The sequence below is a fragment of the Podarcis vaucheri genome, assembly GCF_965113315.1.
Source record: "Podarcis vaucheri genome assembly, chromosome: 3".
Taxonomy (NCBI): domain Eukaryota; kingdom Metazoa; phylum Chordata; class Lepidosauria; order Squamata; family Lacertidae; genus Podarcis; species Podarcis vaucheri.
Window position 1 is genome coordinate 46,077,593 of NC_138761.1, and position 27,304 is coordinate 46,104,896.

A 27,304-nucleotide genomic window follows, 5' to 3' on the forward strand; every position below is an offset into this window, starting at 1 on the left:
ACATGGCCCCAAGGCTAACAAAAAGCAGAGAGTACTAAAGAGAAGAACAAAATGTCACTTCATAAATAGGCAGGTAAGAAGTTCAAGATTTTTCTTTTCTGCCATAGAATAGATGCCATGGAGAATCAGGGTCACTGGTTGATCACGATTTTGCAGAAGTCACAACAGAGCTGAAAAGCCAGTTTGATCTGGTTGCTCTGGAGCTAAAAAAACAACAACCACCCTCTAGCAATATCTCATTTTCTTCCTCCTTGAGTCTTAGTTTATATAGCAAATGCTTTGTTAGAATATGTGAAATCTAAAGTGTTTTTAAATGAAATGAAAGAACACACATAACAATACTCTTTTAAAAATACTAATAAAGGGAAAGGAAACTTGCCGATGATAGTCCTTGGTGGGTAAACATGTGGTGCAATTGCGAGTAAAACAGTCTAAGGAGAAATTTGCTGTGTTTCAATGTGTAAGTAATGTAGCCTAATCATAGTCAAGAAAAACAATTACTGTATACAAGTGCATTTGATTAGAATGTGAACAGAAGCTTGGGACTTCTCCACAGGAGATAAACAGAAACTGGGACAGTGTCAACTTTTTTAGAAATAGTATTCCTTGCTTTCTGCGTTTGCTGAGTAGTTTTGTAATATCCTCCACTTGAGTTCATCCCCAGTGAAAGTTTTTTTTGGGGGGATTAATATTAGTTACGGAGGGATGCGGGTGGCGCTGTGGGTTAAACCACAGAGCCTAGGGCCTGCCGATCAGAAGGTTGGCAGTTCGAATCCCAGTGATGGGGTGAGCTCCCGTTGCTTGGTCCCAGCTCCTGCCAACCTAGCAGTTCAAAAGCACGTCAAAGTGCAAGTAGATAAATAGGTACCGCTCCAGCAGGAAGGTAAATGGCGTTTCCGTGCGCTGCTCTGGGTTGCTAGAAGTGGCTTAGTCATGCTGGCCACATGACCCGGAAGCTGTACGCTGGCTCCCTCGGCCAATAAAGCGAGATGAGCACTGCAACCCGAGTCGGTCATGACTGGACCTAATGGTCAGGGGTCCCTTTACCTTTACTAATATTAGTGACATTCAGGTGCAACTAATTTTGCAGAAACTTTCAGGGATGTGCTTCTCTTAAGATGGGGAAGCCAGGAATTTTTAAAAACCAAACCAGGACAAAATGCTTTGCTGCCACTTCAAGCAGCCTGTCAACACTCCTTCTGTAATTTGCAACAGAATGTCATAGAATGATGACGTGTCTCTCTCTCCAGGAACCCCTCTGGGAATTATGCTATGTCATGACATAGTGCTACTTCCATGGGACATTGTCTACGATTACAGAGAGAATGTCACCAGACTACTGTGGGCAGCCAAGCCCAATGGGATAGTGAAGCTGGCAGGCGGAGGCAGTGGCTTCTTCCCAGTGGCAGCACTGCGCTTGTTGAGTTGGGAATGAGGTGACAAGGTCGAGAGAAGTCCAGGCTGGTAAAGCTGGCCTTGCGCAGAGCTGTGTTGCTGCCACCACAGAGCTTCCCTGACCTTGCGGACTCCTTGCTCCGTTCCAAAGAGCACACCTCAGCTGGGAAGCACCTCCATTCCCCCACCCCCAGGTAAACAGGAAAGTGCAGCTGGCAAATGAAGTTACACTTCCTTTCTCCTTTGACGTCTCGGAAGTACCACCCTACCCAAACTTTCTATTTTTAAAGAAACCATGAAGCATTAATTGACTGACCTGTAGTAGTACAGACACAAAGCTGGCAGATTTTATTTATGCAGACGACCTGCATAGCTACGTGGGAAAGGGATGTTAAGCTCTGCCTTGCATACAGATAGCATGGCTGTATTCACACTCCTGTTTACTGTGCACTCGCTGCATTTCTAGTGCTGGGTTTTTAATCTGTATTAACGCCTTATCTAATATGGGCAAGTAGCCTGTTCTTTGTTATAAAATACTTGATGCATTGCTTCTCAAACCAGATTCACGCCAGTAAGTCCTTAAGCCGTTCCTAATTTGCCAAGATTTCACCACCTTTGCATAGGGTAGATGAAATATATTGGAGTCGAGAGTGGATTTCATGCTCTTTTTTCAGCTGTGATGTGTACATAAACAGGAATATGATACGAATGAAGTCGTGCTGATGTGAACAGCTAGGTTAGAAGAGCTGTGAAATGCACGGTGGGGGGGATAACTTCATTGTGCTCTAAGCTGGTACAGTGGTACCTCAGGTTAAGTACTTAATTCGTTCTGGAGGTCCGTACTTAACCTGAAACTGTTCTTAACCTGAAGCATCACTTTAGCTAATGGGGCCTCCTGCTGCTGCCGTGCCACCGGAGCCCGATTTCTGTTCTTATCCTGAAGCAAAGTTTGTAACCTGAAGCAATTTCTGGCTTAGTGGAGTGTGTAACCGGAAGCGTATGTAACCTGAAGCGTATTAACCCGAGGTACCACTGTACTGTGAACACACGCTACAGCTTGCTGGACTTTAGAAGTTGAAAGGGACCTTGACACTTTTCCAAATTATTTGTTAACATCAGAACTTTTAAAAAGAGTGAGCGGGCTCTGGGGATTTATAGCTTCCTCTACCCATAAACTTTATAGCCTGTCTTTTCTGCTAGTCTGTTGGTGTGATTCACAACAGACAACAAATCTGCAGGAAAGGCAGCTGGCTGCAGGACAGGGGGCACAGCCCAGAGGCAAATTCTCCTATGCACATTTCACTGAGCTAAACAGGGCAGTTCGCAACATAAAAATACAAGATAAACACACAAAAGACAAAAACGAGAACAAGAAGCACAAGGACAGGGACAACAACCAACACAATCCAATAACTCCCACTCCCACAAACACATTTAAAGGGGTACTAGTGAAAAGACAGGTGGCAATGCAGCAGCGGCCTAACACTTTAGTTTTTGAAATGCTTTTCACCTGTTTGTTGAATGGTTGCAAATACTTGCATTGCAAAATGAATTCTGTTCTGAATCAAAGCAAGAAATACTGTGCCATAAAGAATGCATGAAGTGTCAATCATAGCCTTTCTCTGTCTACTTCCCTAGATCGTAAGGCATTTTGATTTAATACTACCCCAGTCCTCATTCTGCATGTCTGAGGCACTGTATGTGAACAGTTGCTCTGCGGCACAAACCTTTGTATTCACTTTGAGCTACTAATGCACTTGCATTTAAGGGGATAAATCAGATGCTGAAATGAGCAAAAGGATGGCCAGGAGCTGCAAATTAGGGGTCCTTTTTTGGCTATACAAATGCAGTACTGATCTCTCGTACAGGAAGTGATCTCTGAGGAAGGAACTCTAGATAACTGCTCAGGATAAATGGCTGAAATATTCCAAAATCTAAAAAGAGAACTGCTGCCCAGGATAGTAACCTTGAGAGAACCATATCTTGATACTGACTCTATAGGTAAGCCCTGTAAGGACACTTCTGTCTAAATTTACATTCAGATGCCCAATCCCTTGAGTAATCACGTTTTCAGCAAAACTCATAAATATTAAGCCACACATTAAAGGAATTCTGACGTGGTGTGCTACTTTGGGCATTCTACCATGTTATTCCACATAAATAATGAAACAAAAGATGTGTTTCATATCATATCCCAAAGCAAGGCAAAAAGGATCAATTCAATTTACCTCTATCTGGTACAAATTAGTTGGGTTTTTCTTCCCTCCGCTTCTTCTCACAAATAAATCACAAAGATAATGAGTATTGCAAACAAGGACTTACAGAAGTGAAACTAATCCATATGCATTCCTCATGGGAGATTTAAGATGAGGAAACAGTGCAAGACTAGATTCTGTGGACCCGTCAACGTTGGGCACATTTCAAAGAAGGGCTCCATGTGCTTAAACCCATGGAAATCAATGACAAATCCCATCTAATTCTCAGTTTGTGGCCATGTTCTTCAGTTCATAGTCTCATAGAGTGCTGAGAATAACGGAGGACAAAGCAAGTTGCCTTCCTAATTCAGATTCTAGAAAATCTCACAACGGCATCCTAAAATTGCAGATCACCTCCACAACGTTATTATCTGATTTCATCCTTCAACCTGCACTAACTGCTATGAATGAAATTAGAATGATTCATTCTATTTTTTAAAAAATATAATCATAGGAAGGAAACACATTTATCTAGAACAGGCATCCCCAAACTCGGCCCTTCAGATGTTTTGGGACTACAACTCCCATCAACCCTAGCTAACAGGACCAGTGGTCAGGGATGATGGGAGTTGTAGTCCCAAAACATCTGGAGGGCCGAGTCTGGGGATGCCTGATCTAGAATGTTAAGATTTGCTACAGATGTGCAAAATACTCAAATTTTGTGTCTTCTGGAGAAGTTCTTGTAGTGTTTACATACATAAATGTTGTTGAACACGCCCCAATTCAGTTTTTAAAAGGTGGTCAAGCTGGCTTGTTTAATAAAACAAAACAAAACAAAGTTGTTAAAAACCAATAAAAATAGATCCCCCAGAGTGGCAGAATGAAACAGATATGAAACACCAGAGAAGTGGTAGAATGCAGAATACTTTGCTGACAGGTCCTTTGTGGAATGAACACTGGTCCATTAAGTTTGGGAATTGTCTACACTGACTGGAAGAGATTATCCAGGGTTTCACTCTGGGGATATTCTCTACCTGAACATACTGGTATTGGAACATGGGGAAATGTTCTGCCACTGAGCTATGACACTTCCCCAATTAACTAGAAACACATTTTAAAGGTTAGATCCCTGAACTGCAATGAATCTTCTAGAAAGACATATGGCTAACTTACCAAAAGAAAACTAAAAATCAATTATTGGTATTCCAAATCATCAATCTTCCCCATGAGAAATTAAGCAATGTGTGTGCTGTGATTTGAGTGTTCAATCACGGAACAGTGAGAAGTTTAGAATATTTCACAAAGCACAACAGATCATCCATACTAATAATAAGTGTTTCAATAACATTTTGTGGTTTTTTTAATCAAGATATTGCTGTGTGTGTACCCAACTCTTCTCTTTGAAACAAGAAGACTCTGTTCAGAAAACATACGGCACAGATACACATGGAACTCATTAAAATGAAAGCTAATGTAAATTAATCCAGCTGCCTGCTGAGAGCGCAGAGAGGAGAGAATTTGTTTATTTTGCTAATTGGGAAGTATTACAGCTTTCCAGGACCTTGGCAAGGACCCAAAGAGCAATTTAGGCATGCCTAAGGGCTTAAATGCCCAGTGAAGTTTTGGACTTTTTTTTTTTAAAGAAAACTTCTAATGCAAGGTTGATTAGAAATATGATGTGGTGCGGTGATGTATAAGAGGCACAAACCTAAAGCCCCCTTAATCATGTGATCCTTTGACCACTGAACTTTAAAGCAGCGATCCTACACACTGACCTTGGAGTAAATCCCATTAAACCTGATGGAGATTGCTTCTGAGTAGATGTGAATAAGATTACACTGCCAAGGGCATCCAACGACATAGCTATCGTTATCATTATTTACATTTAGACAATTTCCAAAGTCACAACTTGTCAAAAACCAACAAACCCCATCTTAGGCAGATTATTCATCCTACTTTGTGATTTATGCATTTGTTCAGACACTACCATCAGGTAATCATTTGTATGAATCAACACAGAAAGAACTTTTCTATCACCCAATGTATTTGGCAGAGTCATCAAGCATAGGGCAATTCAGGTGATGTACACGCAGCATGATTAATCATCATTCCCTCCACTATCAATGTTCAAAGATGAGTGTCATTCACAAGAGAGGCAACAGCAGGCTTGGGGAAGTATGAAAAACTTTAGGGGAAAAACCCTTAGGGGGTAGGGAAACCTCCCAAAAAGAGCTCAATGAAGACTGAGAGCAGCCATGAATTGAGGAGGGCGAAGTTATGGAATGGCTGGAATTCTGAACAGGAACATTCTACACTGTAACATTTTGTTGCGGTTTTGTGTTCAAATGTGTGTTATAAAATGTGTGCATGCGTGTTAGTTTGTTTTCTATCTGCCTCTCACTCCAATCAAGTTACACATTTTCCCCTTTTTAGGATCACTGGATAACAGGTGAGGCATAAATCTTCAAAACAAACAAAGTTAAAGAACTGCAAATTATAGGCAATTCCACTGTTCAAAGGCAAATGAGTAATAAATAGTTATAGCTTAGCAAGTTTAATGATGAAATATAGTTGAAAAACAGCTCACTGACATCTAACAGGTATTATGGATTCGTACATCCCAGCGCCATGCCTGTTGACTCAAGGAATACGGCTCAGAGTTCAGAAGCATACACAATGCCTTGATCTTTATAACCTACATAGCAATATTAGTTTAAGTAGGACAGATAAACGAACACACTACGTGTCACATTTATACAAGCCGAGTCACCCTTAATACTTGATAGGAGCAATTCTCTACATACTTGGAAGTCAGCTCTAGAAAGTTGGCTACCAACTTATATGGCTTTAAAAAAGGATTAGACAAATTCATGGAGAAGGCTCTTGATGGCTACTAGCCATGGTGCCTATGCTCTGCCTAGACAGGCTTCTGGTTGGCTACTGTGAGAACAAGATGCAGAACTAGATTCATTAAGCTCTTATTTCCTAATAGCAGCAGCTACTGCTTCTGATGGCTGTATAGTACCTTCAAGACAAGAGGAAGCTGACTACCAGCTGCTGATAAGAAGGGACAGTGCTGTGTTGTCCTTAGGTCTTTATGTAGAGACTCCCTACAAGGTGAGTGAACGGTTTAACAGAACTTACTTTTCATGAGGCCCAAGAGCCTGCATAGAATAGCAACAAACCTCTCCAACCAGGCTACATCTCTCAGTCAGCTCTCCTGGGGCTGGTCTCCTAGGTTGTGTTTCTCTTCAATATAGTGCACTGTTTAGTCGTTTAGTCGTGTCCGACTCTTCGTGACCCCATGGACCAGAGCACGCCAGGCACTCCTGTCTTCCACTGCCTCCCGCAGTTCGGTCAAACTCATGTTCGTAGCTTCGAGAACACTGTCCAACCATCTCGTCGTCTGTCGTCCCCTTCTCCTTGTGCCCTCCATCTTTCCCAACATCTGGGGTCTTTTCCAGGGAGTCTTCTCTTCTCATGAGGTGGCCAAAGTATTGGAGCCTCAGCTTCACAATCTTTCCTTCCAATGAGCACTCAGGGCTGATTTCCTTCAGAATGGATCAGTTTGATCTTCTTGCAGTCCATGGTACTCTCAAGAGTCTCCTCCAGCACCATAATTCAAAAGCATAAATTATTCAGCGATCAGCCTTCTTTATGGTCCAGCTCTCACTTCCATACATCACTAATGGGAAAACCATAGCTTTAACTATACGGACCTTTGTTGGCAAGGTGATGTCTCTGCTTTTTAAGATGCTCTCTAGGTTTGTCATTGCTTTTCTCCCAAGAAGCAGCATCTTTTAATTTCATGATTGCTGTCACCATCCACAGTGATCATGGAGCCCTTGAAAGTAAAATCTCTCACTGCCTCCATTTCTTGCCCTTCTATTTGCCAGGAGGTGATGGGACCAGTGGCCATGATCTTATTTTTTTTTTTATGTTGAACTTCAGACCATATTTTGTGCTCTCCTCTTTCACCCTCATTAAAAGGTTCTTTAATTCCTCCTCACTTTCTGCCAATATAGTGCATACGTTACACAATTGTCCTCGTCTACCTTGTGGACTTTCCAGGTTAACTCCTGTGGGCAACAGGATGTTGGTTGGGCAGATCCAGCCTGGTTCTTCTTGGGTCAAGAGTGCATTAAATGGCAGCATTAAAAAAAAAAGTTGCCTCCAAACAATCCACCCAGGGATTATTCATCATATATTGCTTGCTTGTCAGCTGCTGAGGGAATATTTAATATAACCTTTAAAAAAAAAATAGTTCTCCTTTTTATGGACAGGAGACCAACGCAAAATATTAACCTTCCAGACAGAGGGCAAGCAACCACTCTTTCGACCAAGTTCCTTCCACACAAACACACCCAGTGCCAGATTAACGTATAAACTAAACAAGCTATAGCTTGGGACCCTACTGTATTGGGGGCCCAAAAAAAAGATAAGAAAAAAAGATGTACATTTCTTAAATATAAGATAAAAAAACAAATAAAATAAAACCTACATACAGCAACAGTGTTTTGTGTTGTGTAGGCTCCTATTTATGTGTAAATAGCTTTAGATACCTATTAGGTCCATAAATTACAATATAGCATATATTCAACACACAAAACAGTGGCAACTTGTTGTTGACAAAGGACAGCTGGACCTATAAAGGGCCCCATTACCTCCAGTAGCTTAGGGCTTCATCAAACCTAAACCCGGTCCTAAACACCCCCCTTCCCTAACTCTAATTAAATTCGCTCAGGATCGGACTTAAACTCCGACGGACTGCCGCTCGCGAGGGGAGCCCCCTGGAGTTCTCCCCGCTGACTTTCTCGCTGCCCGCGCGCTCTCCCGCGCTTTGCATTCTCCCCTGGGCAGCAGCACGAGACGACTCCACGCGTCGCGCCGGCCTTTCAGAGCAAGGCGCCGCACGACGCCCCATGCCAGCTTCTCTTCAGGAGGGCGGGCGGGCCGGAGGCGGGCCCAGGCCCATGGCCCCTCCCTTCCCCGCCCTTGTGGCGCCAAGAGCGGCCGCGGCGGGAGCGCTTCTTCTGCTGGCTCTTGGACGGACTCGGGCGCCAGAGCCGGGTGCTGCGGCGGCGACGGTGGTGGTTGTGGCGACATGTGAGCGGAGTTTTTTGCGCGCCAACGCCGAGCGATGTACTCCGGGAATAGCAGCAGCAGCCGCAGCAGCCTGCAGCCGACGCCGGGGGAGCAGGACTCGGAGCAGCAGCCGGTGCAGCCGCCGGACCCGGCGGCGGGGCCGCCGTTCAGCGCCAGCACCTACGAGCTGCTGGCGCTGCTGCTGGCCACCATCGGCATCCTGGGCTTGTGCAACAACCTGCTGGTGCTGGTGCTGTACGCCAAGTTCAAGCGGCTCCGCACGCCCACCCACCTCTTCCTGGTCAACATCAGCCTCAGCGACCTGCTCGTGTCGCTCTTCGGCGTCTGCTTCACCTTCCTCTCCTGCCTGCGGAACCGCTGGGTGTGGGACGCCGCCGGCTGCGTGTGGGACGGCTTCAGCAACAGCCTCTTCGGTAAGGGGAGCCGCGGAGGGCGAGGGCGCCTCTGGCCATGTGCAGAGAGACGGGGTCCAGGCGGGGAGGCGGGTGAAAGAGGAGCTCGCTGTATGCTCTGTGTGTGTGGTTCCAAGTTTCTGATGTTCCCCAAGGATGCAGATCAACACTTCTGTCTTTTCAGCAAATGAATACTTAGGAGGAAAGAGAAGAGTGCCGTCCCCCTGGCAGCCCATTTCTCCCACTTGCGCCTCCCGGAATAAGGGACTGCCCTTCCTCCAACCAGCTGGCCTCTCTCCTGTAATCCCTTCAGGTCAAGTCCTGTATGGCCTCCTTTTCTTCCCTCCCTTTCCTCGGATTATAATCACCGGACCCATAATGTGGTTTGAGAGTGAGTGCAATCCCCCTCACGTTCTGTCAAAATTAGATGATGCCTCTGAACACGTGCAGAGTTCTCACAGTTCAGTGCTAGGAAATGGAGCTTCTAAGGAATCGGTAACCTGAACGTTATTCTGGCAATATAGGTGTCTTTTGGCTTGAGCTAGAAACTGCCATAAATGCTGCACATCGCCCCCCACCCCACCCCGTCTTATTTTCCACTTCATGTTTGTGTTCCCTATCTGATTCACTATGCATGCTCATTCCTGGTCCTGCAGGTGGTATCACTTTCATTTCACGCCCAACCTTCTGATATGCAGATTTTCTCCTTTCTCCTCTAGCTTCTTTGGGGTGTCTTCCCATCTCATTAGGAAGGGTGGGGGGTAGTTGTAGATCCATGAAGCAAGAATTGTGTAGACCCAGGACATCTCTTTGCAGAACACTAGCTGAGTGATGGTACCTGATCACTTTGGTCTGCAGTGCTGCATGCATGGTTTTGCTTCTTATTTGTACAAGTGGTACTGAGGGTTGTGCGCCAGTTGCCTAGATCTGCAGAGCCTTCAGGCTTATGTCTTTGTGGAAATGTCCTTACATTCCACTTAATGGGACTGAAAATTATCCCGCACTTCATTTTGCCGTGGAAGGTAATCAGTTTTGTAGGTACGTTAGTAACAAGAAAGGGATGCTGCTTGCAAATACAACATTAGGCAAGTCTGGCAGTTTTGAAGTGCTTAGCCTTGTTTATTAAATAAAATAAAAACAAACGTGCTAAATTAGACCACTCTTTAGGGGACCAGAATATATCCTGATGCAAAGTGAAAATTACCATATGCGAATTTGCATAGGATTTTTTTTTTTCTGGGGAAAAATCCGGCTCATTTTTTTTTCCTTGTAGAAAACCCGCATCCCTTCATTCCACACAGTTCAGTGGCTGCTTCCTGTGCCCTTTCTAGACCTCCTGTGTACACAATCCCAGGTGTGGGGAACCTTTGACCTTCCAGATTTTGTTGAACTAACACTCTCATCAACCCCAGCAAGAGTGGCTGATAGCCATGGATGATAGGAATTGTAGCTTAGCATCCTTCGGAGGGGCAAAGGCTCCCAACACTTGCCATTCCCTGTGCCCCATAGATCTTACCTCTCTCTCTGACCATCATTCCATTTTACAAACATCCCCATTTTAGCATTACCCCACGAACACCCATCCTTTCACCATATCTTTATTTTGCCAGGAACACACACCATACCTGTATGTGATCTAGGGCAAAAGTCCCCCAAGGAATAACTCTCACCACATTTATGATGCCACTGACTTGCATCTGCCTCAATCTGGTCCCCACCTTCCCCACTTAAGTCTTGTGTCTTCATTTGCCCACAGGCACCCATAGTTCCTCTATCAATCAGCTTCCATATCATGCACACTGTTTGTAAGTGACCTCTGCAGCTCCTGCTTGACAGCTGAACTTTTGCTTTCCCTTTAAATCCCTACAAAAGCTCATCTTCTCTATGAGCCTTTTGACTTAATTCCTGATTGCCATTCCTAACTGTAGCTGATACCAAAACTTCCTCTCTACCCTTGTATGGCCAATTATCTGTATTAGGGTGAAAGTTCCTTGCAAGCAGGTGATTGCCTTGTTGTTACCTATTCTACTCTGGAAGGCCCTTGTGTACACTGATGGTGCTGTAGATATCCTACTAATAACAGACTCAAGCTTTGAGGGTAGATCCTCAGGCTTGGGGGAACATCAATATTTCCACAGGTTTTAGATGCTTAAACTTTAGGGGGGGAGCTCTTAAGGGGAAGGGAACCCCAAAACAGCCTAATGCTGACTGAGCATCCTCAGTGGCCATGGAATGCTGATTGACAGAATAAAACGGAAAACCAGGTGGATGAAGCAGGAGTGAGGAACCTGGATCCCACCGGATGCTGCTGGGTGATACTCTCCCCCCCCCCCGGACTATTGACTGTGCTGATGGACCGCTGCTTCCTGACCCCAGGAATAGATGGGATGGTTGGCTGGAACCAGAATAGGATCTACTCCACATTGCCTCATTTTGTTTTTGGTCCCACTTGTAAATAATTTCAGGGCAAAACCACCTGCATCATTCTCCATTTCTTTTCTAATCTGCTACTTCCTTGGCAATTTCATATTCATTTTTCTCGTCTTTTCCTCAGACCCATCAGATACGTTCCCACCTCCTTTCATTCATATTTCCTTGCGTTTCTACAGCACCCAGGATGATTTACAACATCAGCGTTCAATCTATTGAGTACGTTTTTCCTCATCTTCAGTTGATTCCCCACCCCCACCCCGAAATGAATCACAGGCTGCAGCTGTTGTGATTCAGGTGTCTCTGTGAACCAAAATCACACAATTTTGTTTATATGTTTTCCTTCCCGAAGTGGAAAATGGGTGAAACTGCTGAAGAACAAATCAAACAATGCTAGTGGAAATTTGCTTCCCCTTCTCTGAAGCCATTTGCAGAGACATGTAGTTATTAAACTTCATTTAAATTGGTGTCTTTGGTAGAATGGAGTATGCCTTTTAATTCATTGAAACACACACACACTCCCAGGTAAGATAGCTATCCCCAGATTTTTTACATTCACTTGACATGCCAGGAGTCTGTAGCTATTTTTGTAGAGAAGCTAAAGGTACGTGCACAAGGAAGCCATTTGTGATGACACATGTACCACATTGCTGGAAAGCAGTCACAACCTCCTCCTAACTCCTGTGTGTTTCTATGCCTGGCGAATTCCTTTTGAAGGAATTTAGGAGCCAAAGCATTTCCATGAAAAGCAGGGCTGGTGTCACAGAGTGGCCCTCCTGGCCTCAGTGTGTGGGTCCCAGACAACACCCCTAACCAGCTCTGCTTTGCACAATCTCTGAGTGTTTTGCTCTGGCTGAAATGTGTCCTGATGGTGCTTCCAGCTTTCCTGGATGGAAGATAGAGAGAGTTGTGTGTGTAGAATCTAGCTTACTGCACAGAGCTAAAATTAACACTTGATGGTTTGCCCACGGTTGCCTCTGACTTTGGCTGCTGCTGGTAGCGGTGGAGCAAGCCAATCAGGCGTCTGGGGCGGCACGCGTGCCCAACTGCCTGCAGGGGCGCAGCCAGCCAGGGCAGGACGCTCTGCGGGGCCTCCTCCCACTCAGCTGCCCTACAGCTGGGGGGTGGGTAGGCAGCGGGCGGACCATTTGGGCAGTGGGGAGCCTGTGTGCACCCAAGCCACCACATCTTTCCCAGGCTCGGGTGTGATGCAGGCCCCGCGGTGGGTGCCGCCTGTTATTTTGTCACCCCCCTCACTGGTGACACCCGGGACAGACTGCCCCCACTGCACGCCGCTTCCTCCGCCCCTGGCTGCTGGTGTGCAGCCCCCCAAAGATTGTCCCAGAAAGAAATGATGCCCTTGGCCTGAAAATGGTTTCCCATTCCTGATGAAAAGCCTTATTTTTTAAAAAAAGAATGCCAGCAACATGATGGCTGCATGCACGTAATATTGGAGGTTTCCGTACCCATGGAATGGATTCCTACGAGGGCTGTTCGCATACAGGTGGGCATCACTTGGTTTCTCTACAGTCAGTTATTCTTGGGAATTCACAAGCTCCACAAGCTCCACATGATGCATTTGTTGTTTGTGTGTATAGGGAGTGGGGAACCTGTGGCTCTCCAGATATTGGTGAATTCTAGTTCCCATAAACCCTGCCGGCATGCTCAGTGGTCAGGGTCCCATTGAAACGAATGTGATTTGCACAGACCATCTTCAAGCTCATGTGCAAATAGGTTCTATGGGCATGCTAATATAGGAACTTAAAGGTGAAGTCCCTGATTCTCACTAAAGGTTATCTGCCCGGGGAAGGCAGCTCAGCTAAGCCTTGCTCCTTCACTCATTCATAATCTATATTCCCAATCCATGTGTCAGCTGGTGCTCATTCTAGGCAAATGCATTTATGGATGCTGTATTGGAGTGCTGTTGCTTTTACTGCCTTAATTGGAGTTGTCAGCTTTTAAAAAATGCGGAATGGTACCTAACACTTTATCCTCAAAAGGACTCAATCTCTTCTTGTACCATACAGAAAAGCACAAATTGTTCTAACGTGCTATTTTCTGCACTGTGGCAAGAAGCCGTCATCTCCAAGCCACAACTCCCTTTAGAATGTATCTCAACTGCTTTTTGACAGTCATATATCGGAAAGGAATTAAGTCTCTTCTTAGAAATCTCATTTTAGATAGAAATCTGACTTCTGATTGTTGATTGGTTGGGATGCAATATTGGCATCTGCCGGAAGTTCAGTTGCCCACTTAAAAGAGGCGCACCCCTTATAGTCCAGGAACATATCATACAGACTGGTGCAAGTTAAGGCTGCGGTTGTAAACACAGTTGCAAAGGGGGTAAACCCAATGGAATGCAGTGGGAGTTGCTTCCAGGTGAGCAGGTGAAGATTTGTGCTACTTGCCTTTGGAAAATAAGAAAATAAACTCTCTGACTACAGTAATGATAATGTACAGGGACACTGTGGCAGTGCTTTTATAATGAATGCAATTCATATAAACAACAGTTGCAGTGACCCAAGTTTATTCATCTTTCCTTGGTTCCTGGCACATGACTGGACATTTAAATAATGTTGATTCTGCTCTCGAATATTTGCCATCCGTCTGATGTCTTTGAGATTAACTTCAGTAAATAAAAGTGGGGAAACACAGCCGCTTTACTCTTTCAGGATATGCTGCAGGGTGTATGGATACCATATTGAATCATTTTTTTAATGAATCATTTTATATGTAATCAGCCATATTGTAAGATGCAACTTGACGGCCAGTGGAGGGAGACAAAGCTTTCATCTTCACATTGAAAACAATTCAAGGACACTTTTCACTATTATTTTTTCTTTTGAACTTAACTGACATGGGGAACAGCTTCTGTTTGTTTAAGGAAATGTTAATAATTTGAGTTAAAGAGGACTGCAAGGATCCTAAGCATCATCCCCACCCAATCTCTTGTGCTAAGGTGGTATCTTCCATGCTGCACTTCTCCCATCCATTAAGTTCCTCATCTCAACTGTTACTCAATTTCTGCAATTCTAAAATCAGTGATCAGCTGCCCCGTGTCAAATGTGCCTTTCTGGCTCAGGGGTCCATTTAGAAAAGGATCCAGGAAGCATAAGCCAGTAAATTAGGTACTGTTAAATAACCAAGTTCTTTCGTAAGGATATAAAGGCCAGTTTTACGAAGTTGTATTTAGAAAGTAGGTCAGTATGTACACACAGGCACAGTGATGCGTAAAATTAACTTTCCCATAGAATTTTTCACTTAGTTGGTTTTTGCAGTCGAAGAGTGGTAGAGCAGCATCTTTACATTGTAGAATGGAAATAGAAAGGTGGACATAGCTGTTCTCCTGCTTTAATGCATTTTTTCCTACTGCCATACAGCTAGAAAATCACTTCTGTTGTGTCACTCTATTCAGGTCTGACTCTGCAGGAGCAGTAAGCTGAGGTGCTGAGGGAGCTAAAAGGTGGTAGGGGGTTGCACAGGCATGCATCCGACATGGCTTTTGGCCCATGGGCTGCATGGCGCCCCTTGCTCTTTTCCCCATTTGGACCCAACTATTCCTTCAGCTTCTGCTAATGATGCTGGACCTGTCATATGCAGAATCGTACTGTTGGCATTGGCGGGCAGTGACCCTCCAAAGTTGTAGACAGGGGCCTTTTTCAGCCGTACCTGGAGATGCCAGGGATTAAACCTGGAACCTTTTGCAAGCGAAGGAGATGCTCTGCCGCTTTCTGGAATTTGGAGGTGGGTGTGGCAAAGTGCATGCAACACTACTGAGAGAATGAGGAATTAATAACTGCAAAAGGGGCTATCTTCCTTTCCAAGGTAGCAGGGGAAAGAAAGATCCCTAGGTGCTGTTTGTGTTGCTTGATAAGGAGGTCTGCATCTCAGTTGTGTTCTGTTTTAAAATAAGCTGTTAAGTTCCTTTAGTAAGTAATCACATCTGTTCTTACTGGAAGCCTGAGGGTACTTCCGATTCTACCGATTCTACTGCAGGCTTTTCTTTTTCAAAGGCTGCATTTCCAGCTTCCTGGGGTGACTTGGGCTGCACTCACACAGCAGCTTATTCCATTTCCCAACATTTCCCTCCATGCTACGTTCTGCATTATATTTGAGCTTTCATGTGACATAAAATCCACTTGTAGAAGTATAGCACAAGTTTAGTGCTCATTGCCCTCTTACTTGCTTCCAGAAAAAAGCTTGTAAATAGCACTGAAATACGTGCTAAACTTGCCCTATATTGCATGGTTCCTACTTTGTTCTCTTCTTTTGCCAGCTTTTGTTGTTAATGGATGAGACACTGCTTTATTATTATCATCTGAAGAGTGCTTGGAACCAGCATGGTGTATTAATTAGAGGGTTGGAGTAGGACTGTGTGGATGCAGGTTCTGGTCCTCAATCAGCCGTGAAGCTTGCTGGGTGCCCATGGGCCAGTCTCCTCATTTGGATGCAATGCGAAACATTACGCCAGTCCTCCTCCAGCATGGCTACAAGGATGAGTTCAAAAGCTTTTGTTTTCATTTTAGGTTAACCGCAGATTGTGACAGCCTGCATACTAGTGAAAGGGACTTCAGAAATACAGACCAGGAATGAAAAAATCAGGCAGCAAAGTTTCTTAAAGAAAAAGTTTTTTTTTTTATTTGGATTTTTGTCAGACAAAAAGCAAATAGGGTGCATTCAGGAAAATGAAGAATGCCCACCCCTCCTTGGGGGTAGCTAACTCATATACCCTTTTTGCAAAGCACAGTTCAGCCCCTTGGCATCCCTTTAGCCAATGATTGACAATTTCCTATGGTCATTAATGCATATTCATTAAAGCTCAACCAATTAATAAATTGGTGTGTCCTTTCGGTTCCAAGTTGCCTATTCCACTAGGTGGCGCTACTGGCTTATAACCTATTTATTAGTTCCAGGAAATACCCCTAGCTGGTGTTTCCTAGAACTGCGTCCTGTGGTTTTGACAGTTTCTCTAGGCGGTTAGCTACGTCCTGTTTGTCAGGGGTCATTTCTCAGAAATGGCTTAACCTCAGGTGCAAGCTACCCTAACCGCATCCTTGCAAGCTAGCTGCCTCTACAAAAGGTGGCAAAGTGGTAAACAGGAGAAAGAGAAATGTGCTTTTAGCTTTTTAGATGGCTCTATAATATGGCTTCAGAGGTTCTTAGCCTGGCTTTAGAGGTCCTTAGCCTGGCTCTCCATTGGTCATCCTGACCTTCACCCCTCCACTAGGAGAAACCTGCTCATCTTAACTCTGGCTTGCTAGAACAAATCCAACTTCAGATCCTAGTTTATGAAGCCAACTTGTTTTAAGATCAACCACAGTTTAGAGTGCAAATGACATACTAAACCACAGTTAATCTAAAACATGCTAAACGATGTGGAGGAGGAGAGGGCAGGGCTTGTGAGCCCACTGGATGATAAGACAGTTACATCTTCAAGGTTGAATCAAAAGGACTTATCCTCTGTTTTGGCAGTGGAGGAAAACATGCCAGAAAGCACAGAAAGCCCTTTGCCCCCTGCCTATGAGCAAGCACCTTTGAGCAGTAGGAGCTATCTGCAGGAAACAGTTCTCCAGCAATGATTTCTGCAGTCAAGTCACTGTGCACTGTAAATAGCTGCCTGGTTACTCTTAAGGACAAGGTGTATTGCAGTTAGAAACTGTTCAGTCTAACGATTTTTGCTTGCAGGAATCAAGTGAAAAGATAACCTATGGAACTAGGCCTGTTTGTCCACTGTATGTAGGGCAGTATTGCAGCCATATGCAGAAATGGATTTCTGTGTGTCCTTTATCCAGGTACTCTGCAGAGGCCTAAGCCATAGCATTGATATGGGGGGGGGGGAGTAAAGGGATTTCAGAAAAGCCAGGGAAGTCCAGAAGCCAAAGGTAGTGCTCAGTTGTTGACGTACGGAATTTAATTGGGCATGGCTTTCATTGAAGCCTGTAGAGCACTGCTTGTGTTGGAAGACTGGGCTATATTTAGCTCTGGCATCTCTAAGCCTTGGGAAGCTTTGGAGCATTAAGAGAGGTGCTGGCAGCAAGCCTTGTGCAGCCTTCAATCTTTAAACTAAATGAGCACTGCTCCACCAAGAAGAGGACACTGAGCTCCCCCAAACAAGTGCCAGCTTCTTTTTCTTGGTCGTGATACATATCTAGTTATTCAAACCTTAAGCTAGAGCTCCACATTTACTAATAATAATTTCAGGCATTTCATAGAATGATAGAGTTGGAAGGGACCCCGAGGAACATCTAGTTCAACTCCCTGCAATGCAGGAATATGCAGCTGTCCCTTATGGGGATCAAACTTGTGACCTTGGCATTGTCAGCAGCACCACATGCTAACCGACTGAGCTGTCCATGGGAGAAAAGCGGTGGGCGAGAGATGATGATTCTTAGCCTTTCCCCCATCATCGGCTCTGGATCCAGTCCGGCTTCCATGCTGGTCATGGGACCGAGACGGCTCTGGCTGCCCTAACAGATGATCTTCGTAGACAGCTGGATCGAGGTGGGTCGGGGCTGCTGATTCTTCTGCTGATGACAACCAACTCTATCTGTTGATGGATGGCCATCCTGACTCGGCCCCAGACACACTGACCAGATGTTTGGAAGCTGTGGCTGGATGGTTACGTGGGAGCCGGTTGAAGCTAAATCCTTCGAAGACAGAGGTCCTGTGGCTGGGACGGGACGATATGGGATTGGGGGGGGGGCAACTCCCATCTCTTGCAGGGGCGCAATTAGTGCCAGCACCGTCTGTTAAGAGTTTGGGTGTAATCTTCGACACCTCCCTTTCCATGGAGGCGCAGATTGCAGCTACAACAAAGGCGGCATTTTTCCATCTCTGCCAAGCTAAGCAGTTGGCTCCTTACCTCTCTCGCCCTGACCTAGCCACTGTGATCCACGCGACGGTCACCTCCAGACTGGATTATTGTAACTCGCTCTACGTGGGGCTGCCCTTGAGACTGACCCAGAAACTTCAGCGGGTGCAGAATGCTGCAGCGAGACTCCTTACGGGGTCCTTGCTGCGAGATCACATTCACTCAGTGCTATACCAGCTGCACTGGCTCCCGGTGGAGTACAGGATCAGGTTTAAGGTGCTGGTGTTAACCTTTAAAGCCCTATACGGCCTAGGACCCTCGTACCTATGGGACCGCCTCTCCTGGTATGCCCCACAGAGAAACTTACGGTCTTCAAATAAAAACATCTTGAAGGTCCCAGGCCACAGAGAAGTTAGGCTGGCCTCAACTAGAGCCAGGGCTTTTTCGGCTGTGGTTCCGATCTGGTGGATCACTCTGTCACAAGAGACCAGGGCCCTGCGGGACTTGACATCTTTCCGCAGGGCCTGCAAGACAGAGCTGTTCCACCAGGCCTTTGGCCAGGGCACAGCCTGACTCCCTCCCTCGGCAATCTTCACGGAGCTCTGGCCCAATGGTTGCCAGTGGCTTGAATTAATTAATTTTATAATGAATGATTTTAGAGTATTGTTTGTCATGTACTTTTGTACTGTTTTATTGTTGTTAGCCGCCCTGAGCCCGGCTTCGGCTGGGGAGGGCGGGATATAAATAAAATTTTTATTATTATTATTATTATTATTATTATTATTATTATTATTATTATTATTTTTTTTTTTCTGGTTCTCTCAGGCAACCCCACTGTTTCCCCACTCCTAATCTTGGAATGAGTGTTCTTTGTGACAGTTGTAGGTGGAATAGGGAGAAGTGTCCAGAGGGTGGGGTAGGGGAGGAGAATTGGTGCATGGCGGAATGATTATTCACATCCCGCCTTATTTGAAAGCACTGAAACCAGAGAGGACAGAGATGGCAACACGCAGAGGCAGAGCTGGATTCTTTTTAGGCAACAGCAGGCAGAGTGTGTGGAGCACCCATGACTTCTCAACGCTGTTGCTTACTGAGAGCTTACTCAACACGGTGTTGGCACAGCAGCAGAGCCAGTTTGACGCTGCCTCTCGCTTCCTCTCGATAGGAAGCCAGGTGAACCTGTCTCCAGATTTTGGGCTGGGGAGTTATAAAAACTTGAGCACAATCCATAAAGCCACACCTGGACTGCCCTCAATTTTATCCTAACCTTGCCCTCCACCCAATCTTTTAAGAAAAGTTGTAAGTAGGTAAGGGGGCCAGCACTAAAGGCATGGGGGCTTGGAGAGGCAAAGGAAGTACAAGGGTACTCTTTTGAGACTTGGACTCCCCCTCCCTCCCTTTCTTGCTTCTGTGAGGTGTTTTGCCCTAGCAGCCACAGAGCTGATATTTGTGGTGGGTGCTAGCATCTGGCTATCTATGACAGAATTTTTGTAAGAGTTCTGGGAAGATGCCTTCTTGTCCTTCCAGTTTGCCCTAACAATCTGGCCCTGCACCAAACGGCACCCAGCTAAGATTCATTTTTGGTGCCCCTCCACCCCCAAAGTTGTTCAGCTTTTCAATTTTGTATCACAGTTGTCGTCTGTTCCGTGACTTTGGTGCTCCATTTTGTGTGCGTGATGTATCTTTGTCATACAAGATGATGAACCTGCATGCCGGTATCTAAAGTTCTGTGTTTATTCATACCATATGAGCTGTTTGTGCTGCTTCTTTCAGCTGGCGAGTGGATGGTTGAGTTGATAGACCATGACAGATGCTTCCAAGCATGGGGCTTCAGGCAGTCACCTGCCCCTGAAAGCCAGCCCTGTGCACTCACCCATGCACAGGGCTAGTTCAGCACATACGAATGAACTGAGAAAAGATGACTCATCTTGACTTCAGCATGTAAAAAGTGGCTGTTTGCATTTGCCTTTACTTAAATTTGAATGCCTGCTTCGTCAAGTGTGCCTTAATCGACTCATGAGCTCCCTACTGGGGCAATGTGCATCTTTCCTCATGTAGCAGATGATGCACATGCTTTGAAAACATGTTATTGGGTTATTTTTTTCACATGTTAACATGTTACTGATAGCAAGCAGGCTGCACTGGTTCATGTAGCTGCTTCATGTAAAGTTGGGAAACGGCCCAGACCCAGGATGCACAACCTTTTCAGCCATGACATTTGATGCTGGCTTGTGTGCATGAGCATGCGCACACACACACTCCCACTCCCACTGCGCATGCAGGGATGCCACCATCACTTGCCTCCTCTCAACTCCCCAGGTGGGAGTTGCTAGCAGTTGTGCTTGCCAGGAAAACATGGGGTGGAGCAAGCTAGACAGAGAAGCAGTGGGTGGGGGGACAACTGTGGTCTGAACAATGTTTGCTGTCTAGAACGATCTTTCTATTGACTGGAAGTGCTGTGTTCAAAGAAGGCATCAATAACAGGCACTCTGGTGGTTTTGTTCCATCTGGATCTTATTGCGAGTCCATCAGACTGTCGTGGGACACCTGCTGAATTCATGCTTCCCTTTTGACTTCCCTTTTACCGTCTGCTGAATAAGCCTTTTCAAAGTGTGTGTGTGTGTGTGTGTGTGTGTGTGTAGCAGTAGTGGGTGTCATCACGACAGAGCTTGTCTGAGACTGCTCGTAATCTAATGCCTTTTCTGAATTTGATTATAAGGGGTAATGGTTCTAACATAAGGTTACTGGGTTTTTTGTTTAGCTAACAGGTTATAAGTGATAGGTATTCTTTGACTACTAATAGACCTGTCACCAGCAATAGTTTTCTATGTTTGATGCTTTGCTGTGTTTTTATTATTTTGCAAGTCACCCAGAGTGGGGCTGGGGCAACCCATTCAGATGGGTTGGGTATAAGGAATAAATTACTACTACTATTATTATTATTAACATAAATTATTTGCTTATTCAGTCAATTGGATGTTTTATTTTGACCATATAGAACTAGGTATACAGAGCAATGAAACAAGCGCCACAAATCACAAGGTTGCATGCAAAACCAGAAAACGTATATTTATTGGCTAGGAAATTCTTATGGAACACTCTCCCTAAGGAAGCTCTCCTGGTAATCTATTCTGTACTAAGTGAAGATGTATTTGTTTTTCCAGGTATTTGGATGTGCACTATTAGTTTGTCTTATAATAGTGATATTTGGTTTTTGTTCCTATGGGGGGGGGTGGTGTTTATTTTTTAAAGTGGTTTTTTGTGTGTGGGGGGGGTGAATGATTTTAGCTTAATTGTGTTTTTCTACAAAGTACCGATACTTTGTTATTACAAAATGCATCTCTGTATTGGGGATAATTTAATAATCTAAACTAAACTTTTTATTTATGTCTCCCTGCAGGAATCGTTTCCATTATTACTCTCACTGTCCTGGCCTACGAACGCTACCTTAGAGTAGTCCATGCGAGAGTGATTGATTTTGCGTGGTCTTGGAGGGCAATCACATATATCTGGCTGTATTCCTTAGCTTGGACAGGAGCACCTCTCCTAGGCTGGAATCACTACACTCTAGAAATTCATGGATTAGGTTGTTCAGTGGACTGGAGGTCAAAAGAGCCCAGCGATTCTTCCTATGTCCTCTTCTTCTTTCTTGGCTGTCTTGTCACACCAGTTGGGATCATGGCTTACTGCTATGGACATATTCTTTATGCAATACGAATGGTGAGTTAATTCAAGCAGTAGCTTTTCACTAGAATTCAAATGGGCAAATGCAGAGTGATCAAAATGTGATTTATGTGGATAATAATAATAATAATAATAATGTATTATTTATACCCCGCCCATCTGGCTGGCTTTCCCCAGCCACACTGGGCAGCTCTGAACAGAGTATTTAAAACTCTGTAAAACATCAAACATTAAAAACTTGCCTAAACACGGCTGCCTTCAGTTGTCTGCCTGGTTCCCTGTAACCTCACTTCTCACAGTAAGGGAACTGCCAGAAGGCCTTCGGCGCTGGACCTCAGTGTCTGGGCAGAATGATGGGGGTGGAGACGCTCCTTCAGGTATACTGGGCAGACGCCGTTTAGGGCTTTAAAGGTCAGCACCAACATTTTGAATTGTGCTCAGAAACGTACTGGGAGCCAATGTAGGTCTTTCTGGACCGGTGTTACGTGGTCTTGGCAGCCACTCCCAGTCACAAGTCTAGCTGCCACATTCTGGATTAGTTGTAGTTTCCGGGTCACCTTCAAAGGTAGCCCCACGTAGAGCGCATTGCAGTAGTCCAGGCGAGAGATAACTAGAGCATGCACCACTCTGGCAAGACAGTCTGTGGGCAGGGCAGGTAGGGTCTATAGATAGTTACAAAGGAATACAAAAAATCAAAATTGATGGAACTTATTTCCAAGTAATCCTGCTTAGTATTGAATTGTTAAACCATTGAAATAGATTGTTCAAGATTTAACAATGCAATATTATTACATACTTGTTTTAATAATTCAGAAAGTCACACTAGGTAATTTTACATGTATACAATCACATGTATATGTTTGATTGTAAATAAAAACAATAAATGTATAAAAATTGCTAGTATTAGTAATTACAGGGACTCTATAGGGATTGACATAAAATTGCTGTAGCTCAGTACATAGTGAGTTTCTGCTGTTAATGTTTTTGTTGGTGTAATTGGACAATAACAGATAACAAAATAAAAGGCTCTGTGGCACCTTATAGACATAACAATTATTATGGCATACTTTTTCATGGACAGGAGGTAACTTAATCAGTAGTCTTCAAAATTATTCCAGAGATCTGTTAGTCACAAGACTCTGATTTTGCTGCAGTAGATTAACACAGCTATTTCTCCAGAAGTCAGGGCATCATCAGAAATCTTATTTAAATGAAGCTGGTGAGAAGGATGATGCCTTGATAATTTTTGAAATGTGGTTAGCTGTCAAATAATAAGACCACTTACAATGGCATTCTTCTCTCTGAAGGATTTGGAACTGAATGCTCTTTAAAATATGTGCTGTTTGATTGTTTTTCATTATTTTTCTTTGCAGCTTCGTTGTGTTGAAGATTTGCACACTGTCCAAGTGATCAAGATTTTGAGATACGAAAAGAAAGTAGCTAAAATGTGTTTTTTAATGATGACCACCTTTCTTATCTGTTGGATGCCTTATGCAGTGGTCTCCCTTTTAGTAGCCTATGGGTATGGCCACCTTATAACTCCAACAGTGGCTATTATCCCATCTTTATTTGCCAAGTCAAGCACTGCCTACAATCCAGTTATCTATATCTTCATGAGCAGAAAGGTAAGCAGCTGAAAAGCAGAGTTACGGTATTTACTGAGGCCGAAAGGATCACATCTAATGCATTACGCAATAGAGGTAGTCTTCCTCCCAACATAAGCACAACATGGCAGAAATTACACATAGTATTATCTTGCATCTATGGGTAAAATAGGCAAGAAAGGCACAGAAGGCAAGACTGACAGAATTTCTTTGGGGAGAAAAGGAACATTGAAACTTGACCAGGATAAAGCTTCCTAGTAATTTAACAAGGGCGCTGTTCCTTTTACCACTAGCACCATACCTAGGCTCAAAGCATGTCTGGTGGATGTCCTAGTTGCCGTCCTTGCATCCAGGGCACTGATTCATGAGGATGAAGAGGATGTGCTAGGGAACACTTGGAATTGTAAGTCTACCGTGAGCATACAAGGGAGCCACCCTAGTTATTTGGGTTTCCACCAATTTCGACTCTGGAACATGAAATGAAGCTGAATCATTGGAAGGTTCAGAATGGTAGACAAAAGTGCTTCTTCGCATAGCACATAGTTAAACTGCAGGATACATTCCAACAGCAGATAGTGATGTCCATGGATAACTTTAAAAGAGGATTAGAAAACTTACTGGAGGCTAAGGCTATCAGTGGGTACTAGCCACAATGGCTATGTTGGAGGCCATATTCCTCCTTGGATACCAGTTGCTGGAAACTGCAGGAGGGCCAAACCGCCTTGCAAAGCCCACTCTATGTGAAGTGTGTTACAGTAGTAAAGTCTGGAGGTGACAAGGGCATGGACAACCGAGGCAAGATCTGACTTCTTTAGGAAGCGTTGCAGGTGGTTCAAGCTACTAAAAGGCACTCCTGGCTACCTGCAGCACCCAAACTTCCATTCAGTCCTGTTGTGAAAACAGCAGCATCCCCAAACTTTATCCAGTTCTGTGAAGGACAAGATGAGCACCTCTGCACAGGCTTGCAGGTTCTCGCACCACTACTTCTGCTTTGTCTGGATTAACCTTCAGGTTGTTGTTCTTGTCTAATCCAAAATAGCCTCCTACTACCTGTTTAGAAGTCCACAGGCTGTCAGTGGGAAAGAGGTAAAGCTGAATCCCATCTGCATGCTGATGAACCTTCAGCCCAAACTTCTGGATGACTTCTAGCAAGTTCATATAGCATAAGGGACAGGGTGGAACATGTGAAACAGCTGAATGGGATGGAGGCACCCCGTAGACAACTGACAGTGTGGCAGAACCAGTGACAGAAGTTTTCTGGAATATTATGCTATGTGTAGATTAGGATAACTTGTGTTGAGGAATTTTCATTACAAAGTTTTCGGCTGCCCTGGGGAGCAGTCTAATTTAGCATGTTTATTATACTTAAATTTAGTAAACAAAGTTTAAAAAACTTTGAAATTGCCAGGCTTGCTCCATGACACTTGCCTAATATTGTATTTGCAATTGGCATTCATTCATTGCTGCAAAAAAGTGTACAAAGCAGAAAACTTTCTGTGGAAAACTAGACCACCAGAAAATCTTTCGCCCTACACCACTGGGTGGAACAAAAGTCTCACAATATGACTGTTAGGGTGCCTCTGATCCTTAATGGATTGTCAGTCCCTATCACTTTGCCTCCTAAGCTCAGCCCATGGAGTACATGAGTATACCATGGCAATTCAGAATTAGATATATAGTAGTGACTTCGGGTGGGCTTTATAAAAGCTACTAAAATATGAGCATGCTAATTCATCCATGGGGATTAAAGAGCGGAGTTTTCCTTTGACAAAATGAGGTAATCATTTTGGCTGTTATCTGTTCTGTTCTGCGCCTGGATCTTGCATTAGCTGCTACTGAAGTCTTAATAGGTTAATAGAAGCAGCTGAAATTCATTATGACTGATGAAGTGCTGTAGATTCCCCCCCCTCCGCCGCCGGATGGTATTATATATGCTAGATATGATCTAATCCATCCTAAGTCAAAGAGAGGCCAGTTTGCATTAGTGCTTTTGCACCCATTGAAAAGAAATTCCTTTTGGGGAGTTTTCTTGCTCACTCTTCACCATACGGTTGGCTGATGCAGTGGCCAAACATATGGAATTATCCTATAATGCAGGAGTAAGAAACCTCTGGACCTCCAGATGTTTTTGGACTCTGACTCCCATTGTCCCTGACCACTGGCCGTGGTCAGATGGGATTCGAGATCCATCACCTGGAGGATCACTGGTTCCACCCCATTCCTGTTCTAATGTGTTGGTGCAAATCAAGATTGTCACACATGCAGATACCTGGTCTGCTGCCAGCATGAAAACTGAAAGTACAGCTTTTCCATGTATGTCTGGGAACCTATTGAAGGAGAGTTATCAAGCCACTGTACTCTAGTGTATCACATGAGTGTAACACTCAGCAGGCTCTGACAACTGATTTTATATGGCACCTATGTCATTCTTGTATAGGTAGTGTGAAAGTGTTGCTTTCTGAATGACGGGTTTTCACTGTAATTTGCTTCCCCTTGCAGTTTCGGCGATGCCTCATGCAGCTCTTCTGTGTCCGCCTCCTGAGGTTCCAGAGGCGCTTGAAAGAAAAGCCAGCCGTAGGGAACGAGAAACCGATAAGGCCCATTGTTGTGTCCCAGAAGGCAGGCGACAGGCCAAAGAAGAAAGTGACTTTCAGCTCTTCCTCAATCATTTTTATCATCACCAGCGACGACACACAGCAGATAGACCACAGCACGAAATACGCGGGCACAAAAATAAATGTAATCCAAGTGAAGCCACTATAGGGGCTCCTGGGATTTGAGCGGACTTCTGCTAACCAAACTGTTAGACTATCTTTGTGGCACAATTAGGAAGAGCAAGCACCGTCTTTCAGAAGCAGGATGTGGAAGTAATTCAGACTGCAATCCTTCGCTTGTATACCTGAGAATAAGTCCCATTGAAATCATTGGGGACTACTTCCGAGAAGAAAAGTGTAAGATTGCCCTGCCGCCAGCCTCAAGCTCTCTGTAACATGTTAATTGTTGTGGCAGTACTGAAACAATGACACATGGCCGATGGGCGGGTTTTTATTTTATTTTACTTAGAATATTTATTTTTCCATATCACGTCTTGATCACCTACCTACCTATCCCTTGCTGCACTGTACACGAACCAGGGAAATAAAGGAGCTTTTAAAGTAGGCCATAGTTCCTTCAGCAAGGCCTCGCTGATTTATTTCTTTTTAGGCAATGTCTGGTGCTGTATTTTAATATGGTGTGATGTCACAAGCCGGTTTGAGCTCGCTTGGCAGCCTCAAGCACTTGTCTTGAATTCAGTGTAGGGGTACATATAGGCAGTGGCATTTTTTTTTGGGGGGGGGGGGTTGTAGGCCAAGCTTCTGCCTCAGGTCTGAACAGGTGGCAGCTCAAAAGCAAAATAAATTGGCTCCTAAAGGAAATTGTATCTTAGTGGTGTGGCATTCCCTGCCCCCCCTTAAAAACTGAACTGATTATCTTTTCGAGAGCTGAGATAGTTAACAACTGGCATCTCCCTTACAGCCGCCCATAAGAAGTGCTTGCCCTGAATATATTTAAGCAGAGAGTGGTAGCGCTTCAGGCAACTGCGAATTCCAAAAGGTGCGTGAACATTTGTTACAAGACATGGATGATGCTGTAGTGGATCTTCTCTGAGGCGGGCGCAGAAGTTCAAAACGAATGAATGATTCAAAA

General features: G+C 44.5%; 1 protein-coding gene across 1 annotated transcript; it reads left to right on the forward strand.

The window, feature by feature from the left end:
- Nucleotides 1-8,668: 8,668 nt before the first annotated feature.
- On the forward strand, nt 8,669-26,791 carry OPN3 (opsin 3). The gene is made up of 4 exons (XM_082217144.1): nt 8,669-9,109; nt 21,730-22,049; nt 23,387-23,638; nt 26,117-26,791. The coding sequence occupies exons 1-4, from the start codon at nt 8,731-8,733 to the stop codon at nt 26,378-26,380; spliced, it is 1,215 nt and encodes a 404-aa protein (XP_082073270.1). The 5' UTR covers nt 8,669-8,730; the 3' UTR covers nt 26,381-26,791.
- Nucleotides 26,792-27,304: the final 513 nt, after the last annotated feature.

What these genes read in the sequence shown, in the direction of transcription:
- OPN3 (XM_082217144.1), top strand. Translation starts at nt 8,731, where the DNA reads ATGTACTCCGGGAATAGCAGCAGCAGCCGCAGCAGCCTGCAGCCGACG. An exon ending in CTTCAGCAACAGCCTCTTCG is followed by an intron (nt 9,110 to 21,729) that starts GTAAGGGGAGCC and finishes GTCTCCCTGCAG; the next exon opens with GAATCGTTTCCATTATTACT. An exon ending in TTCTTTATGCAATACGAATG is followed by an intron (nt 22,050 to 23,386) that starts GTGAGTTAATTC and finishes TTTTCTTTGCAG; the next exon opens with CTTCGTTGTGTTGAAGATTT.